The 26112-nt window shown below is 34.9% G+C and overlaps 1 protein-coding gene across 2 annotated transcripts in view; it reads left to right on the top strand.

Annotated features, from left to right (window-relative positions):
- ZDHHC21 (zinc finger DHHC-type palmitoyltransferase 21) overlaps positions 1-22771 on the top strand; it is a 42873-nt gene extending 20102 nt beyond the window's left edge. For both annotated transcript variants that reach the window (XM_067315477.1, XM_067315476.1), the window contains exons 8-10: positions 5451-5567; positions 20613-20656; positions 21188-22771. In XM_067315477.1, coding sequence (XP_067171578.1) covers positions 5451-5567; positions 20613-20656; positions 21188-21320 — 294 coding nt within the window. In that variant the 3' untranslated portion in view covers positions 21321-22771. The remainder of the gene's footprint in view (positions 1-5450; positions 5568-20612; positions 20657-21187) is intronic.
- The last annotated feature ends 3341 nt before the right edge of the window (positions 22772-26112 follow it).

Genomic DNA, 26112 nt, shown 5'->3' with positions numbered 1-26112 from the left:
ATTAAAAATACTTGTGATCTTTTTGGCTGTGTGCCTTCATCTTTTTTTTATTTTTATTCTTTGGATACAAAATAATACACAGTACAGAAACTGTAAAATTAAAACTCTTTTTAATGTTATTAAGAAAGAATCACTTTCTCACAATACTGGTTAATGTGTTGTGAAAATATGATCACTGTATGCATTTTAGCATTTTTTCTCAAATCAGAACTTGCATTATTATTTTTAAAGGTTTAAATAAGAAAAACCTGAACAATTTTTAATTAAGTATGCTAAGATAGGGGTGATAACTTTAAAGCTAATGAAGGAAGATACTTATCTTCAGCAGAGACATGATCTTTCAGTGTCATGCCTTATAAGCAGAAGGCTGCTTTGTAGTATTTTCGGCTCTTTAATTGATGTACTTTCAGAATGATGTGTTGCTGTTATTGCTTCTGTTTGTCCAGCAGGAGGAGTACGATTACTGCTAGAACTGGAAGAAACAGGGTCTAGTAATTAAATCATATATGTAAGATCCTAGCAGAAAACACATAATTCAAATAAGACTGCTTATGAATCCCTCAGCTAGCTTGGGTGATTTTCAGAAGCTCAGTCTGGGATGTTTTTAGTTTTGCACCTTCATTAAAACATCCAGGACAAGAAGTCTGTATCATTTGTGGTTCTGCAGTCATATGCTGTATATTATGGAAATACCATTACTTAACTAATTCTTGAAGAGTGTTATGAGCTCTGTTGGTGGAGGTGGAAGGAAACATCAGGTAGGAAGCACTGTAGCACCATCCACCTGCTAACCAGAACTCAGATTTCCCAGTTTCAGATAACACGTGTTGGGAAAAATTCATTAAATTTTGTGAGAATATTATTTAAAGTAATATTTATTTCAATATTGTTGGGGTTTTTTATTAACTATTTATTATTAATTAAAATCTGAAAATATGTGTCATCCTGTAAATTCCAACCAGTTTTTTTATTCTAAAGAGATTCTAAAGTAAAAACTTTCTCTTAGGGTCATGAAGTGTCTTAGGGTCATGAAGTGATCAACAGGATAGGAGAATTTGTTTAAAAAATGGACAATCAGTGCCTCCTCAATGCTCAAAAAAAAAAAGCAACCTAACCCTGCTCTCCTTCTATATAATTATAAGGACAGTGTATGAACCTTGAATGAAGCGGGGAAAGTAAATTACCTGATCTACAGGAGAAGATAGGAATGAAAGGATAATATTTTATTAAAACTAAGTATATTGGTAGTAACATTTTTATGCCAAGATCATGTTGCCTTTTGTTAAAATCTTTTCCACATCTATGATTGTTTCAGAATTATTACTATGGATTGAACTCTGAGTAGACTGTCATCTTTAGAATCTCTTCTAAAAATGCTCTTCCCATTTTCACTTTAATCCAAATCAGTCTTGGATCAGACCTTGGAAAATTAGAGATTTAATAGACCTGAAATAGGTTTAAATCAAAAAAGTGCTTAACTTAAGCATCCATTCTTACTCATAATAAATATATTTACAAAAGGACTTAAGAATGCAGCTCTTAAGCTATGAATTCATTTTCTTTTTTTTAAGCTAGGTGAATATTCTCCCCTCTTTCCTCCTGCTAACCCTCTAGCCTGTATTTTTGTTCCGTCTTTTTTCAGTCCGATAGCCTAGCTTTGTTCTGTGTTTTACACTTTTTTTACTGTAGCCAGGTTGATATACTGACTTCATCATCAGCCTGAGGCAGACATCTGCAACTGAGAATAGACGAGCAGACTACCATGTGTTACATGAAGTTTCTTCTGTATCCATCTCTCCGAGAGAAAGATGAAGTGTCTTACTTTTATTTTGTTAGTATATTGATTTCTGTGTATATCATATTTCAGTAAAGAAGCAAGACTGAAGAAATAAATAAGTCTTACATTGAAAATGAAAAGTTATGAAGGCTGTTTTGCGCCTTGTCTCTTCTGGAACCTATACTGTAGCCCTGTGTTGGCCCTGCAGAAAGCTCTATTTTCTCTACAGAACTTGCTGTTCTTAGAGGCTGGAGCAATGGAAAGTAACCAAGGCTGCACATATAAAGCCTTGAAAATAACCCAGTGCTCCTAATGGCAGGGACCTATTAAAGGTTTCTGTGCATGTATTAGCAGGGTAAAAAGAAACTTGAATTTAGAAGTGGTGGTCATATCTTTTCAACATACTCATGACTTCCATTGATCAGTAAAGGAAAGGAATTGGTTATGATCTTGAGCTGGATCCTTTCAACCCATCATCTGTGTTAATATAAATCTATAATGCCTATTTTTCTTAATCACTGTTAACATTGATTATTCGGGAGCATCTGTGACAGTTGATGCTTCCAGATAAAAAAGCAGTGTATGTTCTGCCCTGGGGCTGAGGAAGTTTTGTTTGAATCTCTTTTTCACAAATATTAGCTTTTTGTGGAATATTTTGGTACTAACTATGAAGGTAAAGGTGCTAGACCTCTTGGTTTGTAATGCAACCCTCAACGTAAACTTCCAGACGTACACTGTCTCATTTTGTATCAGTTTTCTGCTATACATTTCTGCTGTCCATCTCTTTTATAAGAGGCCAAGAATCCTTGTGGTTTGACTGGAAGTCTAGAAATAGTGGCTAAAGGGGACATAAAAAACTTGGAACAGGCACCAGGCAGAGGCAGGCACAACTGAGCAGAGTACTGTACATAGAAAAACAATGGCAACAATTCACATGAACTCTGAAAATCAGAGGCTGTGGTGCTTCCCAAAAGTAAGGAGAAAGAGGGCTACCTGAAGTGCTGGTCTGATTATTAAACCTCTGCACAGAGTGATGTCCTAAACCAAAGTCACAGGTATGAGCCTAGCCCAGTGGGGAAAAAAGTGCTATAGGACAAAACCCTTTTGTCTCGTGAGAGACAGTTCTTGGGTTGCTGATGTTAGCTGAGGTGTGCTTATGCTTTGCAGCTCAGTCTGTTTAGTTCTTTCTTTGAGCACATACAGTGTGATTTTTTGGGGTCAGACAATCTCTGTACTCACTCTGCACAGAGATGGGTGAGTCTCAGTTGGTGTTTGAAGAAGATGGATCTGTCCAAAATGTATTGAAACAAGGACTGATTAATTGTTGACTAGTTATTTTGAGGTGATTTTATGGTCTTGGGTGGTTTCTTAGGGGGAAAAATGTTTCTGTCAGTCCTGAGAAGGAATAATAAAAACAAATTGGGATGAACTTTTATGTCATGTACCAACATGCTAGATGTGTAATTATTATTATTGCTGTGATTTAAATAGTATTTTTAAAAATATCCTTTTTTTCCAGTCTTTATGCAGTTGCCTTTCTGTTTCAAGATACAGTGGTGAAAGCAGTTCAATTGTTAAGGTATAATTACCAAAAGACTCTATTCCTAAATATGCTGAGGGTCTTTTTAACAAATATTGTCCTGTCTGTACAGATTTCTAGGTGGGGGCCCAGTGTTGGTTTCTAGGCCATCACTGCCTTAGAGACAAATTGTCTGAAAGTTAGTACAGTTGGTTTTGAGTTGCTTCTCCTAGGGACAAGTAATGGCTAGAAGAATGTTGATGATGTCACCTCCTCTCACTATTTGTTCAGCAAAATAAATTCTTTTGTGGTGGATGCTTTCTTCTTTTAGGGAGAAAGGAAGGAAAGAAAGACTAAAATTCTGTGGGCTTCACTACTGTATCAAAGTACCTTTTCTGTACCTATTGCCTCATAATACCTAACAGTTAAAAGACAGTTTGTAGTTTTAACATGGTTTAGAAGGGTGAAATACAAAATGCATGCTGCCTTCTTTTTCACTAGGATTTTCTGTTGTAGTGCGTAAGTTGATGTCATCTTTTCCTGCTGAAAATGGTCCCTTTAATTAGCATCTTAAGGGGTGCTAAGATTTTTTTATTTCATTTATTTTAATTAAATGGAGGAACATGATGCTAGATCCAGAATGTGACTTCACTTTTGGCACTCTCCTCTTACACTTCTATGTTTTCTGTCAAGTTGAATTTGAATTGAATGTGTGATTCAGTTAAAATACATTAAAACATTTCTGAAAATAAAGTGACATACATAAGGAGGTATGAAGAGAAAGTGTTTTAGAATCAATAGATCTTGGTGTCTTACCCTGTTTTTCTTTAGAAATTTAATGGGGGAGTTGGAAAGGGAAATAAAAATGAGCTTGCCTGCTTTTTTGGGGTTGGTTTAACTTTGAATGAACTAGTTACTGAATAAATAGAGTTAAAAAAAATGGAAATGAAGAATACTTTCTTTAAGTTTGGATGTTTTTTCACAGCTTTAGCAGCCAATATGAACATCTTTATAATTCTTTATTTAATGTGCCTGGCTTTATCGTTTGAACTTTCACATAAATAATTCAAATGTAGTATCAGACTTTTTAACTAAAATAGAATTTGCCCTAACTGTTCCTTGTTTAATTAAAACCCAATATTCCTAGATCTAAGAACTCCTCTTCCTTAAGTCATAGTGATTCTAAATAAATAAAGTTCAAAAGCAGTAGGGTTTTTTTCATTCAGTTCACTTTTATGTTCTAGTTGTAATTTAAAGTTTACTTGAAAGGGTTTTAATAGTTCCCTGCTGTGATCCGGCTTTTCTAAGTGAAAGAACAGATGTGTATATTCAGAAGACAACCTTGAGAACATAATCATAACTTATAAATAGGGGAACGGGTGTGCTAACTCGTTACTGAGGGGTAAGATAAGGTGTGAACTTACAGTACATCTGCAGTAACTGCCATGTACAAATGTTTTCCTGTGATAAAAATGAGATAATTTGTCCTTTGAAAATGATCTAAAAAACTCTCTTATATTTACTGCTGGGTGAAAGCAAGGTTTCCAGAGCAGCTTCTACCTTGAGGCAACTTGTTTGTAAGACACTTGAGGCCAAGATTTTATAGATGAAGAAAAGTTTGTGTTGGATAATAGGCAGCATTATAGTTAGACCAGTCCAATACAGATGCTTTGATTTTATAGGTACCATCTTCAGGAGTTGAGCTAGGAATGTTGTTTTTTTGTTACAAAAGAGGTGATGTTAAAATGAAATTTTCTGTGGCTGGGAGCCAATATTAAAAAGCCTTATAACTGAGATTTTTAGCAGATTGGTTTTCTTATGTTTTGAAACTTTTGTGTAGCAATCCAGCATGGTCTGAGGTGGAAAAAATCAGGATTAAACCATCTGAGTTTACTGTATTCCCAAACCTTAAATATCTGAGTGAGCTTTTTGGTTATCTGGCCAAGAAGTGCTTACATATATAAATAAAAGATTCTTGTTTATAATTTTAGCACATAAATACATCAGTGAATTGCCACGTAGCTCAAAATCCAGTGTTTGCCTTTTACTGTAAGTCTTTGGGGACAGCTGTTATCTAGTACTACCACTGGGTTCAAGGACTTAATTTGATTTTTTAAGTGCTAAAGTCTCTTCCTTCTTTCTCTCTTGTTCTAGGATGTTTTTGTATGTAGACATGAACTTGCTCTTTTAAGAATATCTGCCTTCATGGGTCTAATAATACTAGGTGGAATAAGTGGACTCTTTTACACTCAGCTAATGGGTATTTTCACTGTAAGTATCTAATCCCTTAATTTTAGAAATGTATTTTAATTTTATTATCAATAGAATTAATAAAAGCAGAATGCATTGTAAGGAAATAATAGAGAAACACTTCCACTATGAGGCACCTATTTCGTATATGCTATGTCAAGACTCTTGTCTCCAAGGAAATCTTACGAAGCCTTCTTTCAAAGAAGTGTCTAATACTACACCTATTGAGGTAATTTCCTGATTTGTAGTAGTGAAATAAAACCGTATGCTGCCCAGAAAATGAACAATGGATTTACAATGAAATACAAGGTATGTATTTTGTAGTTTTTGATTTTTGCTTTTGTTTTAAACTCTTAGTTGCTCTGGTCTCAGTTAGACATTGTGACAGTGAGGCCCACTGGTTAATCATACATTTTGAGAACACAGCCTTTTTGTTAAGTATTTTAATAAATCTTCTTACTTTCATATCTTTTCAGTTAATAAACTGTGGCATGGGATCATGTACAACATACAGTCTAAATGCATATTCTGTATTTAAAGTTACAGGAAAAAAAACCCTCTGCATGGAAGCATTTTCTAGTTAAATGAATGACAATGTAATAAATATCGGCAAGATACAAGCTTCTTTTTGCTGCAACATGCTTTTTTGTACACTAGAAATTAGTCACTGCCAGTGAATTGTTTAAAATTGTCTTGAGAATCTGTGAAAGTGAAGTTTTCCAGTACTGAACAAAGAGAGAGAGTATATTAGTCAAATCTGTACATGTCCGAAAGAGTGTATGATTTGGCCAGCAAAACTTTTATTAATGACAACAATGTGCAAGATGACAGCATCTTTTGCATGGTGAGTTGCATGGTGACTGCAGCTGATTCTGAGGTCTTGCTGAGATTCCATTTTGGGATTGTGAGGGTTTACAGAATATTAACTCGTGTAGGTGCATAACGGAAAAACTCCTAACCATGTGGCGTAATGCCTTTGTATGGAATAAAGGACAAAAACTACTGTATAGTTTTTACTTCTGTTAGATAAAACTGTAATACTGTTTATTACCTTTCTCTAAGTTATTGCCTCCTGTTTTTTGTCTGACTTCATCTATGCTGTGTATTATTTTTGTTGTTCTCCAGCTGCTCTACCAGGCTGTTTTTTGCACCTTCTTTTGACCCACTGGTCTGTTTACCTTTGTCCCTGTTTACTGTGTGCCTCTTTTCTGTTCTGGGGCTTGCTGACAGGATGTCACCTCCCTGTTTAAATGCTGGCACACAACCTTTGTGTCTGTCTACTCTAGAGTCAGGAATTTATTCTAATCCTGCACTCTGTCCTGCTGAGTATCTAGCTGAAGTGGTGCAGACGTCTGGATTTTGCTGCTCCCCACTCCCACAGCAAGGAGAGAGAGAAGTTCAGGGAGCCTTAGAGTTCAGACATTGGAATGTGGCCTTTGAGTGTCTGTTAAATAGGTATCTGAGAAGTACTACAATAAAAGATGGAAATGATTTAGAAGAAAGCAAGGGACAAAACCTAAATCTACAATTCTGTCCAAGTCACCTGTTTATGCTACCAGGAGCTGGACTAAATTTTCGTAGTGATCAGCATTTATCCAGATGCCACTAGTATACATGAAACAAACTCTCAGACTGAAACTGATTCTGTTTACAGAAACACCTGAAACTTGGGACATTTCTGTTTTGGCACAAGATACCAACTGTGCTGCCTCTGAGACAGGCATGAATTCGCAGAATGTTCTTGTACCCTTCTGCACCTTAACACCTTCAGTCGGTCAGCAACATTGCAAACTCTTATAAAATAGTATAAAGCTTCTTCATTCCACGTTAGTTGTACAATATACTGGGATGTATGTCATTGTACTTACTGAGCTGACCACTACCTTGGAACAGGTGTGAGCTCATAGCATTTCAGCTCTAACCTCCTTTTCTGTGCTCAAAATCATAATTCCATGGATGGTTGAGCTGCAGTAGCCCTGGATGCTCTCTTTTCTGTCCTCTTTGTCAAACTAAATAATTACATTACAAGGGCCTATGGCTACACTTTCTGACTGTGGTGGGTAGAGAGAGTATTAGGCTCTAATTCTACAGTACCCTGAGGCAGGCAGAAACTGCAAGCATGCAGAAGCTTGTTACAGCCCAGCTTTAGTGCAGGGATTACTCAGGTTTGGGCCACTGTGAAGGAATAAATATGTAAAAAGCATAACCACCTGCCCACCGTTACCCAAGGATATCCCCTTCTGGCTTCTCAAACAATACAACGTGCTGCTATTTTTTTATTTGAGAAACTCTAAGGGAAACTATACAGGTGAAAGAAACTGGCTTCGTAATTCAAAGTATGGGCACAAGATGATATTATTTAGAAGGATGCTGCTCAATGCATGCTTCAAGTTTCTGAACTGCCATCTTTTACCTTTTTGCAGACCTTTTTTTGGTCACAGAAATTGGTGGCTATATACATGTTGGGTTATGTTTGGATGTCTGTAGCCCGCATTTTGGCAGTCACTGTTCTACAGAAATACTCCTGCATTTGTTTGGGTGAAGTTGGTACTTTCTTAGACAGCAAGCTCAAGTGAAAACTTTTATCATAGCATTTGTGGATAAGCAGGATCTTAAAGATTTTCTTGTGATTACTGTCCCTGTCTACTGGCCTTGTTAGTACTTGAGTTTTTTTTCTCCGTAAAAATATGAGTGGATTCTTAAAAATTTTAGTAACTTTAACTTTACCTGACCAGGGTGTGTTTTGACTTTGGCAAATTTATAGAGTGTTCACCAAGATCTATCTGACTAGAAATGTACCCCAATTTCTTTATATGATAAGGCCCAAAATGATGGCAAAATAATAAAAATAGGATTGGAGAAACAGCAGATGGTTCAGCAATGATTAGCAAGGCTTGCAGTTTGGGGAAACACTGCTTTCAGATACTGTCATGCATCAATATTTAGTTATGTGGTAGCTCCTGCTTGATGCATCTCCGTCATGATATGGAGCAGTGATAGAGGAAGTCACAAATTTCCATAAGACATTTATGAATTTTCTCCATGGATAGAAGAGCTTGTTTTCTAAGTGTACGTAATCTGCTTGCACAAGATCACCCTTCTGCAGCCACCCTACCTTGTTCCATACCAGCACAACAATCCTCCTCTTCCCTTATGTTGCTTCTTTCATGAGTACAGAATTGCTAAGAAAATCCATTGTGGTCATTTTGAGGAATTCTGTGTGGAAACAACTAATCAGACTTCAAACAAAACAAAACCAAAGTTATTTGGTAGGATGGCTGTTGGCTTGCAGGTCATATCAGATCTATCTGTAAAAAGTACTTTTGACTGGCAGTATTGCAGTGTGGGGCTCTGCTTCCTCTGTAAGCACTTGCTAACAGTTTTGGCTAGCCATTTAAGAAGGCAGATGAGAGGACAGCAGTTGAGAAATTGTTGAGTTTTTATGACTCTGATACTGCAGAGACTCTTCCCTCTTAAAAGCTAACTTGAGTAGTTTCTTTTTAGGCTTTCCACAGACATTCCTATGACATATGATGTATAGTATAGGGGGACAAAAAAACTGGGGATGCCCACTCAGGAATGCATTGTGTGGAAGATGTTCAAGTCCTGTAGGAGCAATGAGTCTTGATGACTAAAAGACAGGTGTCCCTCTAGACATGCCTGCTGTGTACCATGCTGAAGTCACTGTTCAGCATCTAGCCTTCCTGTGTAAACTAAGCAAATTGTATCTGTAATCAACTTTATTTAAAATGAAATAATGAATTCATGATGAAATTAAGCTTCATTTCATAAAAGAATACAAAACAAAAGCAAAACTTTTATTTAAGGATGTTGTTATTATTGGCAGAACACCATCATTAACACTTGATAGCTCAGATTTGATGTTAAGCTGAAAAAAACTCAGACATGCACAGTTAAAGCATTCATGTTACATTAATTGTCTCGTAGCAATTCTTGAGAGCATACACTTCAGTGATTGCTGAAGCTGCACAGGCATGTGTGCAAGAGAGGTGCTCGAGAGCATGAGCTCTTGCCCTTGGAAAAGGTGAACAGCTCTGTTCTTCCTACTTGTGTATGTACAGAAAAAAAAGTAGTAAACATCTAATTCCTGCTCCATGCTTGTCTTTGCAGTTAACTTCAAGTCAAGATTAGTCCACAGTTCCTGGATAAAAGGTTTTTTTTAAATCAGAGAGACACTTATCACTACAGTTCTGTGATCTAAAGTTAACCAACAGATTGTTGCTAGGTGAGTCCAACAAGTTCAGGTTTGTTGGATTTTATCTTTGTTCTGTTCCTATCTTTCAAAAACTGCCAAGGTTATATTTTTAGAAAAAGAACTAAACTCATGATTTAACTAACTTTGAGCCTTTTTATAGCAAAGCTTCTGGTTCTCCATAAGGTAAACTTGCTTGACCTTCTTTATAAGATTTTCCAGAAACCAAGCCAATAGTTTCTGTTTCTTGTCACTGAACAAGAGTAATATAAACAGCTAAGGCTAACATTTTTCAGTAATACTGGATATGCAGATACAAAAAATGCTCTGTTCCCAGTCTCTTTCAGTATCTTCTAAACATATGCACTGCTTACTGTCAGTCCCACGGAAGCAACTTGTTATATGAAACTGCAGAGTAGTTCTTTCCTTCTTTAATATCGTCAGTAATAAAGAACTAGGCCTTGAAATGGCATCCTCTGCCTTCATTATTTATGGTTCATACCCACAGTATGATGGCTTTGCTCAAATATAAATGATTAGTGTAGCAAGCAGCTCAGCTATGAAGTGTGACATGCACCCTAGTTCAGAGCTCTCACTTACTTGCACCAGTTATTAACAGTAGTAGAATTGCTAAAAGTTTGTGTTTTTTTCACTGCAGCAGGACAGATAGAGTTGAATGTATAGGAAAAATGTATTAGCATGAAGTTACCTTTGCATACAACATACGTCTGGGCCTCTTCTAGGCAGAATTTACTGTGAATTGAGCTAAGTGATGGCTTGGCAAGCCATATGAAGGAGCAGGCTTTTTTTCATAGGATTTTAAGGAAAAATATTGGCGTTTTCTCATTTTGAGTAACAGTTTCCAGATGCTGAAAAATGTTATCAAGCCGTATATATAATGGAAATGATATATTTCATATAACCTGTTGTGTTTGTCTAAAATAGGGCAGTAGCTAAAAATAAGAAAATAAGCACTTTATGAAGTGTAGGTGATATATTCTGCTTTATTTACTGGCACTTTCCAAAATGCAGTGTTGCAGTGCAGTTGACTTATTTTCTGTGCCCATCCTTGTGTAGCTGTCTTTGGTATAACAGTAGATCAGTTATGTAAGAGTTCTTAAACTTGGAAAAAAACCTATATTCTCTACTATTATCTTGCTTCATGTGTGTTCAATAGATTTTTAAGAGTCTTGGAAGTAAGTGTTCTCTCCCATAAACTTAGAAACTTTGTTCTATACTCAAATTTGGTCTTGCACAGACACTGTTCTTAAGGCTATACTATTTGTGAAGGTGATTAATAGACAAGGTTACTTAATGTGCAGTAATCTTTTGGAGTCTTACCACCTCTCCGACTGTGGTAAGACTGTGAGTGTGTCCTAAACACACAGCTACTCACATCTCATCTGGAGGCCCAGGCAGCCAAAGATCAAGGGAGGTGACTTCCTACAATGAGAGGAGAAGTGTGAGAACAGCTGGCAAAAAACTGTCCTCAGAGGAACTTCTGATGTAAATTGTTTTCATGAAGTGGGGAGCAGCTGAGGTGGTCACTTATAACAGATTAGTGCTTTCTCCCTTGAAACTAGCTTATGTGAAACACCCTTTTAGCAGAAGGGGCACATGGCTCTTTTCATCCTCTTTCTCCAGTTGCTTTCCTCAAGCCCTCATTTGCCTTTACTCTTGTGATGATCCTGAAGTTGTAATAACCTCCTGCATGTATCCTCGATCTCTCTTGGTGAACCTATATTTGGATACTTTGGAAACAGAGGTGGCTAAGGTTCCGTCTAATTAAAAAGCCTCTGAAAGATGGGAGAAATGGAAGATCATAATTTAGAAAATAAATAGGCTTTTTAAAATCTGTGCACAACAATGAGTCTTCTTACATAGAATTTTCATGTTTCTAAAGAGCAGAGTGGAAGAAATCACTGTTTAAAACATTACACATGAAAACAGTCAGTCATAATTTTCATCGTGGATCATGTATTTATATTGAAGGCCTGCTTATCTTCTTTGCTTGGTGCTTGGTTTTCTAGTCCTCTATCGTTGCTTGTCCTGCAAAATTAAATTTGATCTTGCTTACTTGGAAATGAGTCTGTACTCATTTCTGGGCAGAGCAAGGTTTTTTAATGACTTTGCTTGAGAAATAAAGACGAACTTAGCATAAAACAATAAGTAAAGAAGACAGATTTTTGTCAGTTGCACCCCAGAAAGGCTAAATGTTATCCTTCGACTGAGAGTAACATCTTTTTTTTTTCATTATTGCTACCTTTTACTTCAGATTGCTTCTAGGTAGGACACTCCCATGTTGACCTCAGCCAGGCAACAGGATAAGAAGATAGCTTTAGTACAGGCACTTGAAAACTCCATCAAGGCAGAAAGATGTATCTTTTTTCTGCTGGTTTCTCACATCGTTCTTTACTATGAAAATATTATTTAAATGTAAACTATCATTTTGCTTGAGACAGTTGTTTCAGGTTTAACTTTTCCACAAAAAAATACAAAGCATATATTGTATTGTGTACTCTACTGTCCGTGTTTGTTGATGACATTCAGCTGTAATGTGAATGCTAAATTTATCTAGAAAAGGCTATTTTATACTTAACCAAAAGCCAAATGTTGAGGATCACTTTTCCATATATCTCCACTGTATCACCAATTACTTTTTTCTGTAGTTATCCTCACATCAAGTAATTAAATTTAATCAGAAGGTAGATAGAATGGCATCCAAAAACTTGCTTGCTTTTCCAAAACACGGATTTTTCCAAGGAGAAGCATATGATTTTTAAAAAGTCCTCTCATTTGGTATGTGGTATTTTTATATACAACATACTCGTTTTCCTAAAAAAAAACAAACCAAACCAAACCAAAAAACCCATAGTTAACCTATTTATTCATTCATTTATTGATAGGAAAAGGCATAGATTTGCCTAGAGAAAAGGGTGTCTTTTCTATCAGTTATAGATCACTTCCGATTTATGTTTGCAGGAGGTAAAGAGCTGTAATCTAGGCTGTTTTGAAAATAGGGACTGTCAGGTTAATTGTGTATAGATTAATACAGGACCAGCACTGGCATTTTTATTTGTCTCTTCAGTCATTCCATTTTTGCTTTAAGAAAGTACTTCTGTATGTTCTGATGCATCAGTTATGTCTCTAAAAAGTATTACTGTAGTACAAATAATAATTTGTCCTGCTTTTTTATATAGTGGATCGTCTGATTATTTTGCTGTGTTGTGTAGCATTTTGTTCATACATTTATTGGGGTTTTAAATTGTGTCAGACACTACTATAAAGTATTCAGTTTTTAAGGCTGATACCTTTTGCATATGTGAGGGCTTCTTCCTCTTGAGCTTTGTCTTGTTCTTTATTTTGTTGGCTGCCACCTGTCTGAAGCAATCAGCCACTTCTCTCTTTCTCTCCCTCTGTACAAAAGGAAAATCCCATCTTCCCATGGATGGTGGAAGGTAACAGGATAATCAGTTCAGCAGTGATCCTCTGATGTCATTGTGGGAGCCCTGTAAAAGCAGATTAGTTGTGACCCAGATAAAATAATTAGAAATTACTTGGACACTTAAAAATAACAGATCTACTAATCTCATTTCCAAAGTTAAAAAAAGGTCTGTCTCTCAACATAACACTACCAGATGTTTCAGTTGAACGGCATCCTTTGCAGAGACTAATCTGAACCCTAATTTCAAAGATTACCTTTGATTGTTTTCTATTTAAAACACCAAACAGTTTGTGTTTTCATTTTCCCGTGTTCTAACAAATTATTTATATAGAATTAAATAATTTTTCTTCAGTTTTCCAGTATAGTCCATCAGATATATTTTTCTATAGTTTTTATTGTGTCAGTATTGCAGAGATGTGCTTTTCATTAATATTATTTACTACTTAACTTGTTTCTATGGGGGTAACCTATGTAATGGATGGGCTTTCATAAATTTGATAGATCCCATGTAGTCTTTCTACAATGTAGTGTATGTGTTATCATAAACTAAGTGGACAGTGACTTTATTAATTTAATTAATGCTACCAGGGTTTCCTGTTAATTAACAGTTTAAATGATGTACAGTGATATGCCAATATCCTGGAGCATCAATACTGTGTGGATGCAGCAGAGAGAATTTCCCATTCATTTGCTTTGAGGAGGTTGGAAGAGAAAACAGTTAAACAGCTGGTGTTCAGTAGTCTGTCTGGTGTGCAGTGCGATGCCTATCTATATAACCTGTTCCTTCCAGAAACATTCTAGAAATTAGTTAAAGACTATGCTGTATTACTGTTGCAGTGTTTGTCCTTTTAACCTTCAAGTAGCAAATGCATTTCACTATTTTTGTTGTTCTAGTAAATATATCCATCTCAACATAAACATAGTAAACCTCCTAATTCAGGTATTTTAACAATTTTCCTTAATGTAGCTGATACTTACAGTGAATAAGGAGTGAAGAACACTGATCATTTTGCTCAAAGTTTCTTGTCTTTTAAAATGAAGAAAATATCTTTTTAAAGCAACAGAAAAAAGTTGGAAATTGTACAAATGAATTTTCTGTGATATTTTTATCCCAAAGGAAGATTTTCAAGCACTTAGTTTTGTTTAAAGACTAGTATTCCATTTAACAACATAATACAAAAATCAAATGTGAACAATAAAATACCACTGAGAAATTTAAAATTCCTTGTGTAATCAGTAACTCATAAAATTTTACCAAAGATGAAATCCTAAATAATGAAAAAATTACTGCAGTTTTTCTGTGGAAAAAAAATGTAATTCTTTCCATATTTTACAGTGTTGATTCATTGATGTTTAATATATGCAGATTGCGCAAGTGATGTAGTTATGCTAAAATGCTTTTTGTCTTGAGAAATAAGTATCTTATAATTAAAAATGTTTGTAATAATTTCTTTAATGAGATAATCTATGAAATACTGTTTTGATTAGTGAAATAAGGGCTTTACCTGTTTTTTCAAACATGGCATAAATGTAATCAGAGAACTATTAATCCTCATAATTAAGTTTAGCACAGAAGAACTTGGTATTGGAAGGGGAAATTAGGATTCCCAGACAAACATTTTCTGTACTTCAGTATAATAAAGTGTAAAATATAAAATAATCACAGAGGGAGAGCAGAGGGCATATAAAGTAAACCCAAATAATAATTTGAAATTTGAGAATTAACAGAAAACAGGTTCATGCTAACGCTGTCTGTATTTTTTTCCTTGTACTCCTTATCCCTTCCTTTTTTCCTGTGTCTACCTTTAATCCACTTAAAGGTCAATTTCCCATTAAAATACTATATGAAATTCTATAAACTAAATTGTCAGGAATTAGTCATGTTCTGGTCTTTATACAGTTCACAAATTCCCATTCAAAGTCTTTTATATCTCTGTGTATTATTATATACAGTAGCTTTAACTTTTTTAACAAATGTATCTTGTTAGTCTTAAAAGCCTGTTTACCATCAAAACCATATTCTAGATTCTTTAAAAAAGCCTTTTGCATGAACTTTTTAAAATATAAGAATAAATTTAAAAGCAAAAAATACCGAAGGGCAAAAGATCTTATCCATTTTATTTAGATCACTGTATGGTTCACATAAATAAAGCTCAGCAAATATATGGTATATATTTACCCGTACATCACACTATGGGTTACTAGGGAATATTTTTGTTGCAATTAATTATTTACAATGTTATTAAGAGAAGGTTGTTTAATTTAGAAAATTTAGTCAACGAAATCTTATCCTTGCAGAGAAACAAACATAAATATCCCCTGTTGATCATTCAAGGAAGAAGCCCTTTTACAACTCAGTTATTTTTCTGAATAACAGAGGAGGTACCTTTGAACAACTGAAAATAAGTAACTGTAATAATGATGTTGGAGTGTTCTGGGAGATCAGTACCTTTTGTTAAAATATGACAACTGTCAAATTTGGACATCAGACCATTAAAATGACTTCTGTTTATGAGGAAGAACAACAGCCAGCCTGGCCAAGCATTTTTCACTAATATTTTTGTCTTAAGAGAGTGTTGTTAAGTACTAAGAGAAATACTATGTTTTGTTATATGTGATGCTGTTGTGCACCTGTCTGTACCTAAAACACCAGGAATTTGAAACAGACTGGAGAAAGGAGATTTTTTTGTATCATTTTCTTTGTAAACTTCTTCCTAAATCAGTGTCGGGTGTTTTCTTGTTGCTGAATCTTTTTCTGGTATCTGACAAATACATTAGGTATCTATTTCACTAAATTCATCAGAGACCAGAGAATAGAGGTATTCCCTAGAAATAATATAATGCAGCTTCATTTTTCATCTTGCACACAGAAAACTCTCTCATTTAAGGAATTAAAAAAAAAAAGCAGTTAAAAGTGAATTATTTTCTTTTAGTAATTTTCAGGCTGAACTTAATTGTAATTGATAACATCAGTCATATTTTTACATGAGCAGTCTAGATTAACAAAACCACTAAAAAGTGGTGAACTGTAAAATCAAAATGTAATTAGTAATTTGTACACTGTACAGGCGAAAATTTTCCAAAATATTAAACATTCTTTTTTTATGAAGTGTTCAGTATTTGATATTCCTGAAGTGCTCACCTGTTATTTCCGTATGCACAATGAAAGGATGATAGGTATAAGGAATGAAAAAAATGATGTATTATTCAAGTACATTATATGCTGTCTTGCACTTTGAGGTAAGTGCAGTGGCTGCAAGTCCAGAAAGGTTTGCAAGTTCTGTTTGGTTTTCCTCTTTCTCCTTTATTATACTTTTCTGTTGATTCCTGTATATTGAATATTTGAAAATACTATACTAAGCAAGTATGGCATAATGCTTGCATTCTTCTAATGCAAATATTAGATAAAGCTGTATTCATTAGACATCACTTTAAGCAAGCACAGAAGAAAAATTAAACCAGAGATTGTTGCTGCGTGCTTTGGAGTTAGTCTTGTGAGTTACAGATTACTGCTTCTCCATTGGAAAACATGAATTGGTTAGAGGAAAATATTCTTTCCATGTGCTTGTTCCATCATAAATTAGTTCATGATGAATCCCGTCCTATAGCACAATTTGCTAACCAGCACGTATATATGATCTTCTTAAAAAAACCTTTTCTTGAGGCAATGGGTTATGCTAATTAAAAATATAAATGTGAAAGATCTGTTCCTTTAAGTAGCTAGCACAGGTGCATTCATTTGCAAATGCATCTTAAGGTGGTCTGCAGGATTCAGTCGGTACTGCTAAATACATCTCTTCAGCCCTTTCATAAGTCTTAGCTGTTGCAGTACCTTAGTTTACTTAGAGTGGGCAATCTGCTCTTGTAGACTTGTGTTAAGTCTACAAAGTAGTACGGCACTCAGCATCCCCTCAGCAGTCTCTGAACCCTCTGGCCTTTGTTTCTCTTATTAAAATTACATGTTTTTAGTGTTTTCTGTGTTTATTTCCTCTAGTATCTTTTGCCTTTCTCACTAAGATACTTAAGAGTTGGGTTTTTTTTTCTTTATTTGCTTTAAGGTGCTTATCCATGGGTGTATATTTCTGAATAACCAGGTGCAGAAGCAATAGTTGTTTCCAATCTGGATGATGACCTTGGTGGTCCAGAGGACCCGTCCTATGAAATTAATCGATTGTGTTTTAGTCATTTTGTCCTGTATGCAATTATAAATTTTATATTTTTCTTGAAGATAGAGGTTACTAGGACTCCATTGATGTTTGCTCATTTCAAGTTGCTTGCAATTTATGGATGAATATCTGCTTTCCAAATTTTAACATAAGAATTAGCAGGGAGATTTCCTAGCAGCGTTCCATTTGTATTAATATTAATCCAAGCTGATAGTTGATGCAGACAGTCAAAGCCTCTTAGGCTGAACAGAGCAATACTGATACTGTAACAAAACCTTGGTATGCATTAAATGCATAATAAACAGAAAGATGATAGTCTGTTTGAAGGCCTTTCTTCAGATGTGTTAATGAACACCTTGTCATTCAGTGGAATATTGATTGTTCTCATCCTCCTATTTCTGAAAGAAGAATTCAGCTATCTGAGAAAAAAAATACCAGGCCAAACCTCAATTGCGGCCTCCTCCCTTTCCTTACTCCCTCCTCTCCAGTGGGGCTGCTGAATTAGGAAATGCTAAGAAGAGTTTCTAGAAACACCTATTAATGGGTGCTGTGAAGTTTCACTTTCACATGAAAAGGTAAATTGATTCACTTGCAAATGAAAGTATATTTCAAATGAGCTCAACTGTTTGGCAGCATTTTTCGAGGGAGGGAAGGAAGCAATGGAGGGAATTTGTTTTCTTAAATTCAGTCATCAGTACTTGTTAAGCAGCTAAACTTCAGAGAAGAAACTTTTCCTCCAGTTCCCTCCAGCCTTAATTTACAGCTTTTAAAATATGGCTGTAAAGCTTTTTTAATATTGAAAAGATATTCCAGAAACAAAGGATTCACTTCTCTGCCCCAGTTCATTTGCTGTAAAGCAAGGCTATTATAAGGTAGATTTTGGCATCTTAATACAAGAAGAAGGAAGGAAGGAAGGAAGGAAGGAAGGTTTTTTTTTTCTTTTTTTTTACTTTCTATGCAGCTAAAATCCTTAGTATATTTTGAAGGTGTGAAAGTTTTGCAGTCTTTTTTACAGTAATTTTCTGCAGGTCCTGTTTTAGTGCTTTCAGTTAGTTCTTTAATTTAATGGGTTATATTTTTGAGAGAAGCAATCTGTGACAGGCATCTTCCAGATGTCGGTGCTATGATAACAATTAAAAAAAGAAGAACCCCAAACCAAAAACACAGTCAGGGAATTCCTCCAAAAAGTATACCAATCAGTGTTCAAAACTGCAAATACAGTATTTTAGAAATCAGTACAAACATATTAATGAATAAACATATTCAAAAAGAAACAGCATATTCAAAAAAGAAACATAACAAAAAGCCATTTTGAAGATGCTATTTTTTTATGCAATGAAAAGTTGTTCTTAAGCTTCTTTTCTGAAATGAAAGTACAAATTTTTGATAACTAGTTATCAGTTATAGTCTGTACTAGTATACTACTGTTCTACAAAAAATCATCTAGCAATCATTGCTTTCAAACGTACCAATATTCTTTGTTCTGTCAGGTAGACAGTTCTGAGTTGAAAGGAGGGTTGCGGTCAGACCCTGCCATGATGAGGAAAATGGCTTGTGTCTCTTAATGCTTTCCTGTTACTTGTGGAAGATGAAAGAAAGGCAAGCTAATACACTAGACAGGCTCATAAGGTGAAGAGGAGAATCAGTTTACCTGTGGAAACTGAAATGACAGCCATTATTTACAGTGTGCCTCCAATCATGACCTCTCTCTCACTCCTGAGCAGTGGTTCACATCTACCTAATGATGGGGTAGAATGCATTCATGTAATTTGCTGTGGGCGTGCCTTTTCTGCAGAAACTGGGAAGAACTGGGATTCAGTTTCTAAATAAATCAGAGGTGGGAGATGGATTTAGAAGAAGAAACTATGGCAAGGGGGCTTGAGACCGCCTGTATCTGGTGAAGTAGGAAAGCAGCTTCCTTTATAGCATTTCTCACTCCACCCCTCCCCTTCAAACCTCTTAATGAAGGGTGGTGGTGGAATCTCAGCAGTGCCTGCACTGAATTGGATGTGCTGATTGCAGGAACGATCAAAGAATGCACTGTGATTTATTGCTAGGTAGCGTTTCCAGATGAGTTAATGAAGTTGCAGCCTAATTAAATCACATCTCTTGTGTTTCTGTATGGCTGGGACAATAGAGACAAGCGCCCAGTTTCATTCAAAGTGTAGAATAATTTGACAGGTGTGTTATGTAAATGAGTCAACAGTAAAGGGAAATATCAAGCTGCCATGAAAAGAAGTTGGAACCATGGAAAATATTTGAATTATTTTATTTTGGATCTAATGAATTATTTTGGGACATAATGAACTATGATTGTGCATTGAAAACACTGTAATACTGCTGGAGTTAAAATTGAAGTAATACTGACTTACAAACAAGCTTTTGGTTAAATATATATTGCTGGAGTATGTAAAAGTGCCATTGTTGATAGCTTTTAAAGTTTTATTTAGAGGTGATCTGAGCTTAAATTGATTTATTATTTATAAAACTTTATGAATAATGAAATTAATCATGTTCAGAAAAGTAAAGTATGAATTTAATTTCTGTTAGCTGTAGGTGCCTTTGCTCTAGACTGTTAGTCTAGACTATTCAGTTTTTGTTAAATTTTAAGAAATTCATTTTTATATTTAGTATTTTCCTCTAGAGAGCATGGAAGCTATTTGCATATCCTTGGGGGTGTTGTTCACATTGTAATATTCATGAAGATAACTATTTTAAAACTCCTTAATAGGTTCTGCTTTTCAAAGGACTACTTCTGTTGATTGTCACATTTTACTAAATTATGTTATAAACATATTTTGTTCTTGTGGTTGTCTGAGTGGAAATTCCAAGACTAGAATAGGTGCTTTCAAAATGTATGGCAAAAGTGCACTTTGCACACATTATTTTTAGAAGTCCATGAATTAATTGTAATATCTGAATTATTTTTAGCTGTAGTAATGTTGTAATTTTGTATTGACTTTCTGTAATGTATGCTTTCATAATAGAACTACACAGTATTGTTACACTTCGTGTTTGTAAAAGATCAGATTTAACAAACTGAATAAATTTGCTGTGCATATAATCTCACATCAGTTTAAAATTAATATGGAGTATGAGTAATATGTAACCTACTGGACTGTTGCCAAAGCAGTATATGCTAAGGATTAATTCTCTACTTTATTTAGCTCTTTTCATAATGACATATTAACAGTTAGGAATGTAAAGAAATTTTTTTCATCGTGTTTTCTTTTCTTCAACAGGACACTACAAGTATAGAAAAAATGTCAAACTGTTGTGAAGACATGTAAGTACTGTAAAATTTCTAAATTTAGTTGTTGAAAAGTTAGAGGAGTAGCTGTGTTTTGTAACTGTATGAAAGAAGAACTGAAGGCACTGTTAAGACTATTTTGCATGCTGCTGTGCCCTATATTTCATATCTATAGCAGTAGCTCACTGATCTTTTAATACTGTTTTTACATGAAATAGCCTCAGGTTATTTTTATTCCCTCCCTACCCAAAGTAAGTAAAACTATTTTCTTTCAAAAGCACAGATCAAAAGACACTTGCTACTGTGTTGTTGATGTACATTTCATTGATCCTGAGGTTCTCCTGTGCTTCAAAAGTTTCCTTTGGTTGATTGATGACACAGATAGTTTCTTCTCTCCAAAGTTAAGTCTCAGCTGCATGCCGTAATGAAAGAAAAGCTCTGTTTGTGATGCTGGGACACAATTCATCAGAGTCCAGTAATGGATCCCTAGCCAACCTGTATTGTTCTAGCTGACTGAAATGCACCATGGGAGTGCTGTCTTTCACTAATAATGCTGTTTTTTTTCAGATCAAGGCCCCGAAAGCCATGGCAGCAGACCTTCTCAGAAGTTTTTGGCACTCGCTGGAAGATCCTGTGGTTTATTCCTTTCAGACAGAGGCAACCACTGCGAGTTCGCTACCACTTTGCCAATCATGTCTAAACAGATGGATGGTGGGCACAGATGGGTCCTCCATGCTGGAAGTGTGTTACAGGTTTTATGATAATAGGACTATGACAGTCCTCAAGTCAATTAAAATCCATCCACCAATCTTAGTCATCATAATGTGCCCCAGGCTTTATTTTACTAGTGGTCTGGATTCTGTGGAATTAGTGGGATTGTGGGATTAGTACAAGTTATATGTTTAAGTTAAAGCATATTTACTTTCAGATTAGCTTTCTAAAGGGGTTTCTTTAGTGTTTGACAGTGATAACAAAAACAAATGACTGGAAGGGAGTCTTACTCTACTTGGTACCGGCTATTTTGATTTTTTTTTTCCTTTGGTAGGAAACACTGAAGTTTATATTGATTGTTCCCCCTAAGTAGTTTCATGCTGCATTTAATTTTTTTACTGTTTTTATCAGTAGATGTGTCTAGATAATATGCAGGTCATTTTTCTGGTAAATGTGTTTAACATTCCCTGATATTCCCTTTTATTTATGATGCACAATACTAATCATGCAGCACCACTCTATAAAAAGGTGACATCTGAAACTGAGGCGGACTTTCCCTGTACCTTTCTTAGAAGAGTTTTTATAAATACGTATAAATGTATACGTATAGATAGATCTTGCATCTTAAGTTATCTTTTTATATACATACGATCTTAGTGAAAAATACTGTCATTCATGTCTCTATGTCAACAAAAGCTATGAAATGTTCTGGGGTAAAATGTGCAGATAGTAAGCATGTTTCCCCCTTTCTCCCAAGGATTTCTTTGCAATAATTCAACAAAGAAGCTGTAAAGTGCAAATAGTAGAATGCATATACTTTTTTAAAAAGCTGTTTTAATTAGTCAGCATAATATACCAAATAGAATAATATATAGTCATTAAAGTTACGCATTTTATATTTTCTTCTGTTTAGTCATGACTAGCTGGAATTACGATTGTTTTAGGTGCTTATAAATGGGAAACATGAAAATATTTTAAAATAATATTTATATATAAATACAGATATTTGCTATTAACATGTACAGTAATGTATATTAGCTGATTTAATGGGGTACTATGTTGATGTATGAGAGCTTTATATTTTTGTTGTGGGCCCTTTCTTCATGGAAGTAAGCAGCCAAAGACAGCATCCTTAAGATTAGATCTGGTAAAATGACAGTGATTCACAAGTATTGCTTTTGTTTTGCTGGGTCTGGAAATACCATGTAATTTATTATTCTGTGTCTGGACAAATATCAGCATTAGATATTTGTGATTCTTGAAAGTTCTGTGAATTTTATGAGAAATTCACAGCTGAGATTTTTCAAGTTATGCTGCTTACTGTGTTTATTGTCTTATCTAACAACAGGACTAATATCCACCTCAAATGACAGCCCCGCAACAGGATAGTAAGAGATGCAAAGTCAGGGTGTAAAATACATAGATTGTATTTGGAGAGAATCATAGTTCGCTTGTGAACAGTTCATTCAACATAAAGGGCTAAATTTGTGATGAATACTATTCATAATATATATTCATAAATCAGCTCTTTTAAAATCTTAATATTGCCTATCTTGGGCCCACCTTCCTTTATTAAATTAACAGATTTTGATGATGCATTGAAAGTTCTAAAAGGGTCATCTTAAAAATTACTTAATTTTAAACTTTTTGTAAACTTCTAGCTTCTGAACCAACTTTACTTCCTCTGTCCTTTGAAAATAGATGCAGTACTTTCTTAACTTAAATTTCAAGCGTTACGGTCAACTGTTCTTTCTGAACTTTCTGCACTGCATTTTTATACATCAGTTTAGATTAGTTTAGATTTTCTTTAAGATGGTGTAAGCAGCAATATTTAACCAAAGCTGGGCATGAGCAAAGTAGATGAAAGGGCTGGGGTGACACTTGGAATTCAAAAATGCACACATACCTTATAAAGTAGCTGCTGAATTCTCTCTCTCTCTCTCTTTCTCTGTCTCTCTCTCTCTTTTTTTTTTAAGAATTCAATTACTATATTCTTTGTGAAATACCAGGTTGTGGTATTGTGAAATACCATACATGTCACCTTTGTTTTATGTGTCAATATTTAAATATGTTTCATGACACAAAACAGAGTTAATTTTCTTCTAAATTTTTCATGGTTATCAATTTTCAAAGTTAGCAAATCGTATAGCTCTGAAACCTTTCATTAAGAGAGAGGATCAAGAATTTAACTACTCTTGATTCATTCATTGTGGGGCATATAATTATTCTCCCTGTTCTCATTTCTCATTCTTTCAGTTAATTTAATTATCCATAGGGAAACAAATCTGTAATACATAATCTGCTGAATTGTAAGAACTTCAGTTACAACTCGTGTTTAAATTTTGTATGTGATTTATACAGTGAAGTAGTAGGAACATTAAATTTTGCTTGCTTTGTGGGGATAAAAATCCATGAGTACTCCGAATTTAATACTGTGTACAAATAAAAAGAAATAAGAAACATTGAAACTAATCCTAAAATGACTCAGACTGGGATTAAACATGTTCTAGATGTACTACAGACCATACATACAAACATGCATAAATGTGTTTATATGCCTGATTAACAGGTGATATTCATAAAGTTTTAAGCTTGGGACATGTGCAAGTGTTTGATCTTCTGTAGTCATGCATACTGTTTTAGGACTGTATTATGTCAGGCTAAGGTCAAAGCCCACATACATTCAAATCTGGGGTATAGCCTTTCCTCTCTTATTCTCCAAGTGCCCTCTTTTGGCCATATTATGCAAAGACAATTCACTCTTGGGCTAAGGCAGGAGTGGTGCCCTGCTGTTACAGTTCACAGATTGCTGAGACTTCATTATTACACAGTGGTTGTTTGGAGTAATAACTAAGTGAATTGAATGAGTGTCTGTGCTGGTGGGGGGGTTCATGTCTGAGGACTAGATTATATTTTAGGTATACAGACACTGCTTTGGGTCTGCCTCAGATAAAAGTGAATCATGTCAGATTTTCTAGAAAATCTTCAGAACAAGTCTACAGTCTGTATTACTGTGTCTCTGCATCAGGTAGTCTGCATCTATCTTTGACTTTTCTTTCAAACAATGGGTTATAAATTAAAAATTAAAAAAATCTGTAAATTCTAAAGTACTTATTTAAACTACCCAAAGGTGAACTCTGTAGCTGAAGTACCAGGTATACCTTTTAGTGAATGGTGTATATATATCTTGCCTGATTCTCACATGAAGATGCTAATTTCACAGTGTAAGGGTTCTCAAATGTTTTTGTATTGTTAGATTTGGCAAATGTCTGTCTTGTCAGTCTCCCATTCACTCTTAACTGTAGAAAGTGATGTGTAAAGTGATTAAGGCAGTTACTTTACTTTTTGACCCATTTCACTTTGGCAGTGTTTATTCCAATATGGTTTCTAAATGTGTGGAGGAAAGAAGGGAGAAGACAGAATTTGGAAAGCCTAGATTTTTAGGAAGTGATTAGTTTTATTCTCTGAATAATAGGCTCCTAAACAGTAAGTTAAAAATATCTCCTGGAAAATTTAGCAAATGACTGTATCGTGTTACTTGTTTACTCAAGTAATGTTTCTAAAACTGATTCGCAGAAAGAGCTGTTTCAGCAAGAAAAGATGTTAGACTTCTAGCAGTGAAATTGTAGACCTGTACTTTGAAATCTCACTTCATTCCCTCCAGCCCTACTTCACAATTTTTTCTGTTAGAGGAAACTGCATTCTTAAGACAAATCAGTGCTTGTAGTTGTTGTTCATTTCAAAAATCTTTTGGACAATATTAGTTTTGTCCTGATATAATATCAGAACTATCCATGTTTCATTGGGTGCAGTGGGTATTACCTATGAACTTAATAATATTTGATTTCCTGAGGAGTACAAACAGAAGCCGAAGCACTGATGAAAAACAACCTGAAAACATTGAGAACAACTAGATTTTTACTGCAGTTTGGGATAGTTAATGGTAAGACTGATAGGGATCTGAACAGTACTATCTTGCATAATATCAGAGATTTGATATTTCACTTGAAAACTTTTCACGTCTAAAATAAAAGATTCTGCATTAAATAATCTTTACAAACATATCCTCTCTTCTGTCCATCTAAATGACAGGTTGCATCAAATTCAATATCGCTAGTAACAGCTGGTAGAGTAGTTGAGGTATAGAGCTGTTTTTAGACTTGAGCAGGATTCATAAGTAAGACGAAGACCTGTCTAAGAACTTAGAGGAAGGATAGATTTTGGACTAGGCAGCTTACTGTTTGTCTTGTGTCTAAAAAGTCGGTGAATATGAAGGGAAGATTCATAAAAGTGCATAGGAAAGTGAAGGTGGGACCAAAAGAATTGTTTTGATTCAGCTTCACCACATCAGTTGAGATTGAAAAGAGCAGGAATTATGCGGTTTAAATACACATGCCATCATTATGTACTTCATATTGAAATCTTTAAATGTTTATCTTACAATTGTCCAGTTTTATTCAGTAAATGAGACTTTTCAGAAAGAATTAAACCACTCTTTTGTTTGTGTTATAGCAATCCACTGTATACCTATGTGAGGAATGTAGGTGACAGACAGTATCTCAGCAGTACTGTTAAAGAGAATCTGTCCTATGTCAAATATGCATTCAAATGAAACATAAGATGATAAGATGGGTTTCTGGTAACCTGAATTTGTTAGTTCACATAAAAAAACTTTTATACAAAGCATTATTTAATTGGCCAGCCTGCCTGCCAACAATAGATCACTTGTAGCAAGGTGTCACTGTCACTTAGAAGATGTATTATTTAACTTGGTTATTATT

Source organism: Apteryx mantelli, chromosome Z (genome assembly GCF_036417845.1).
Source record: "Apteryx mantelli isolate bAptMan1 chromosome Z, bAptMan1.hap1, whole genome shotgun sequence".
In the NCBI taxonomy this organism is placed as follows: Eukaryota; Metazoa; Chordata; class Aves; order Apterygiformes; family Apterygidae; genus Apteryx; species Apteryx mantelli.
Note: the sequence above shows the minus strand (reverse complement) of the source record. Positions and strands in the feature narration are given on the sequence as shown.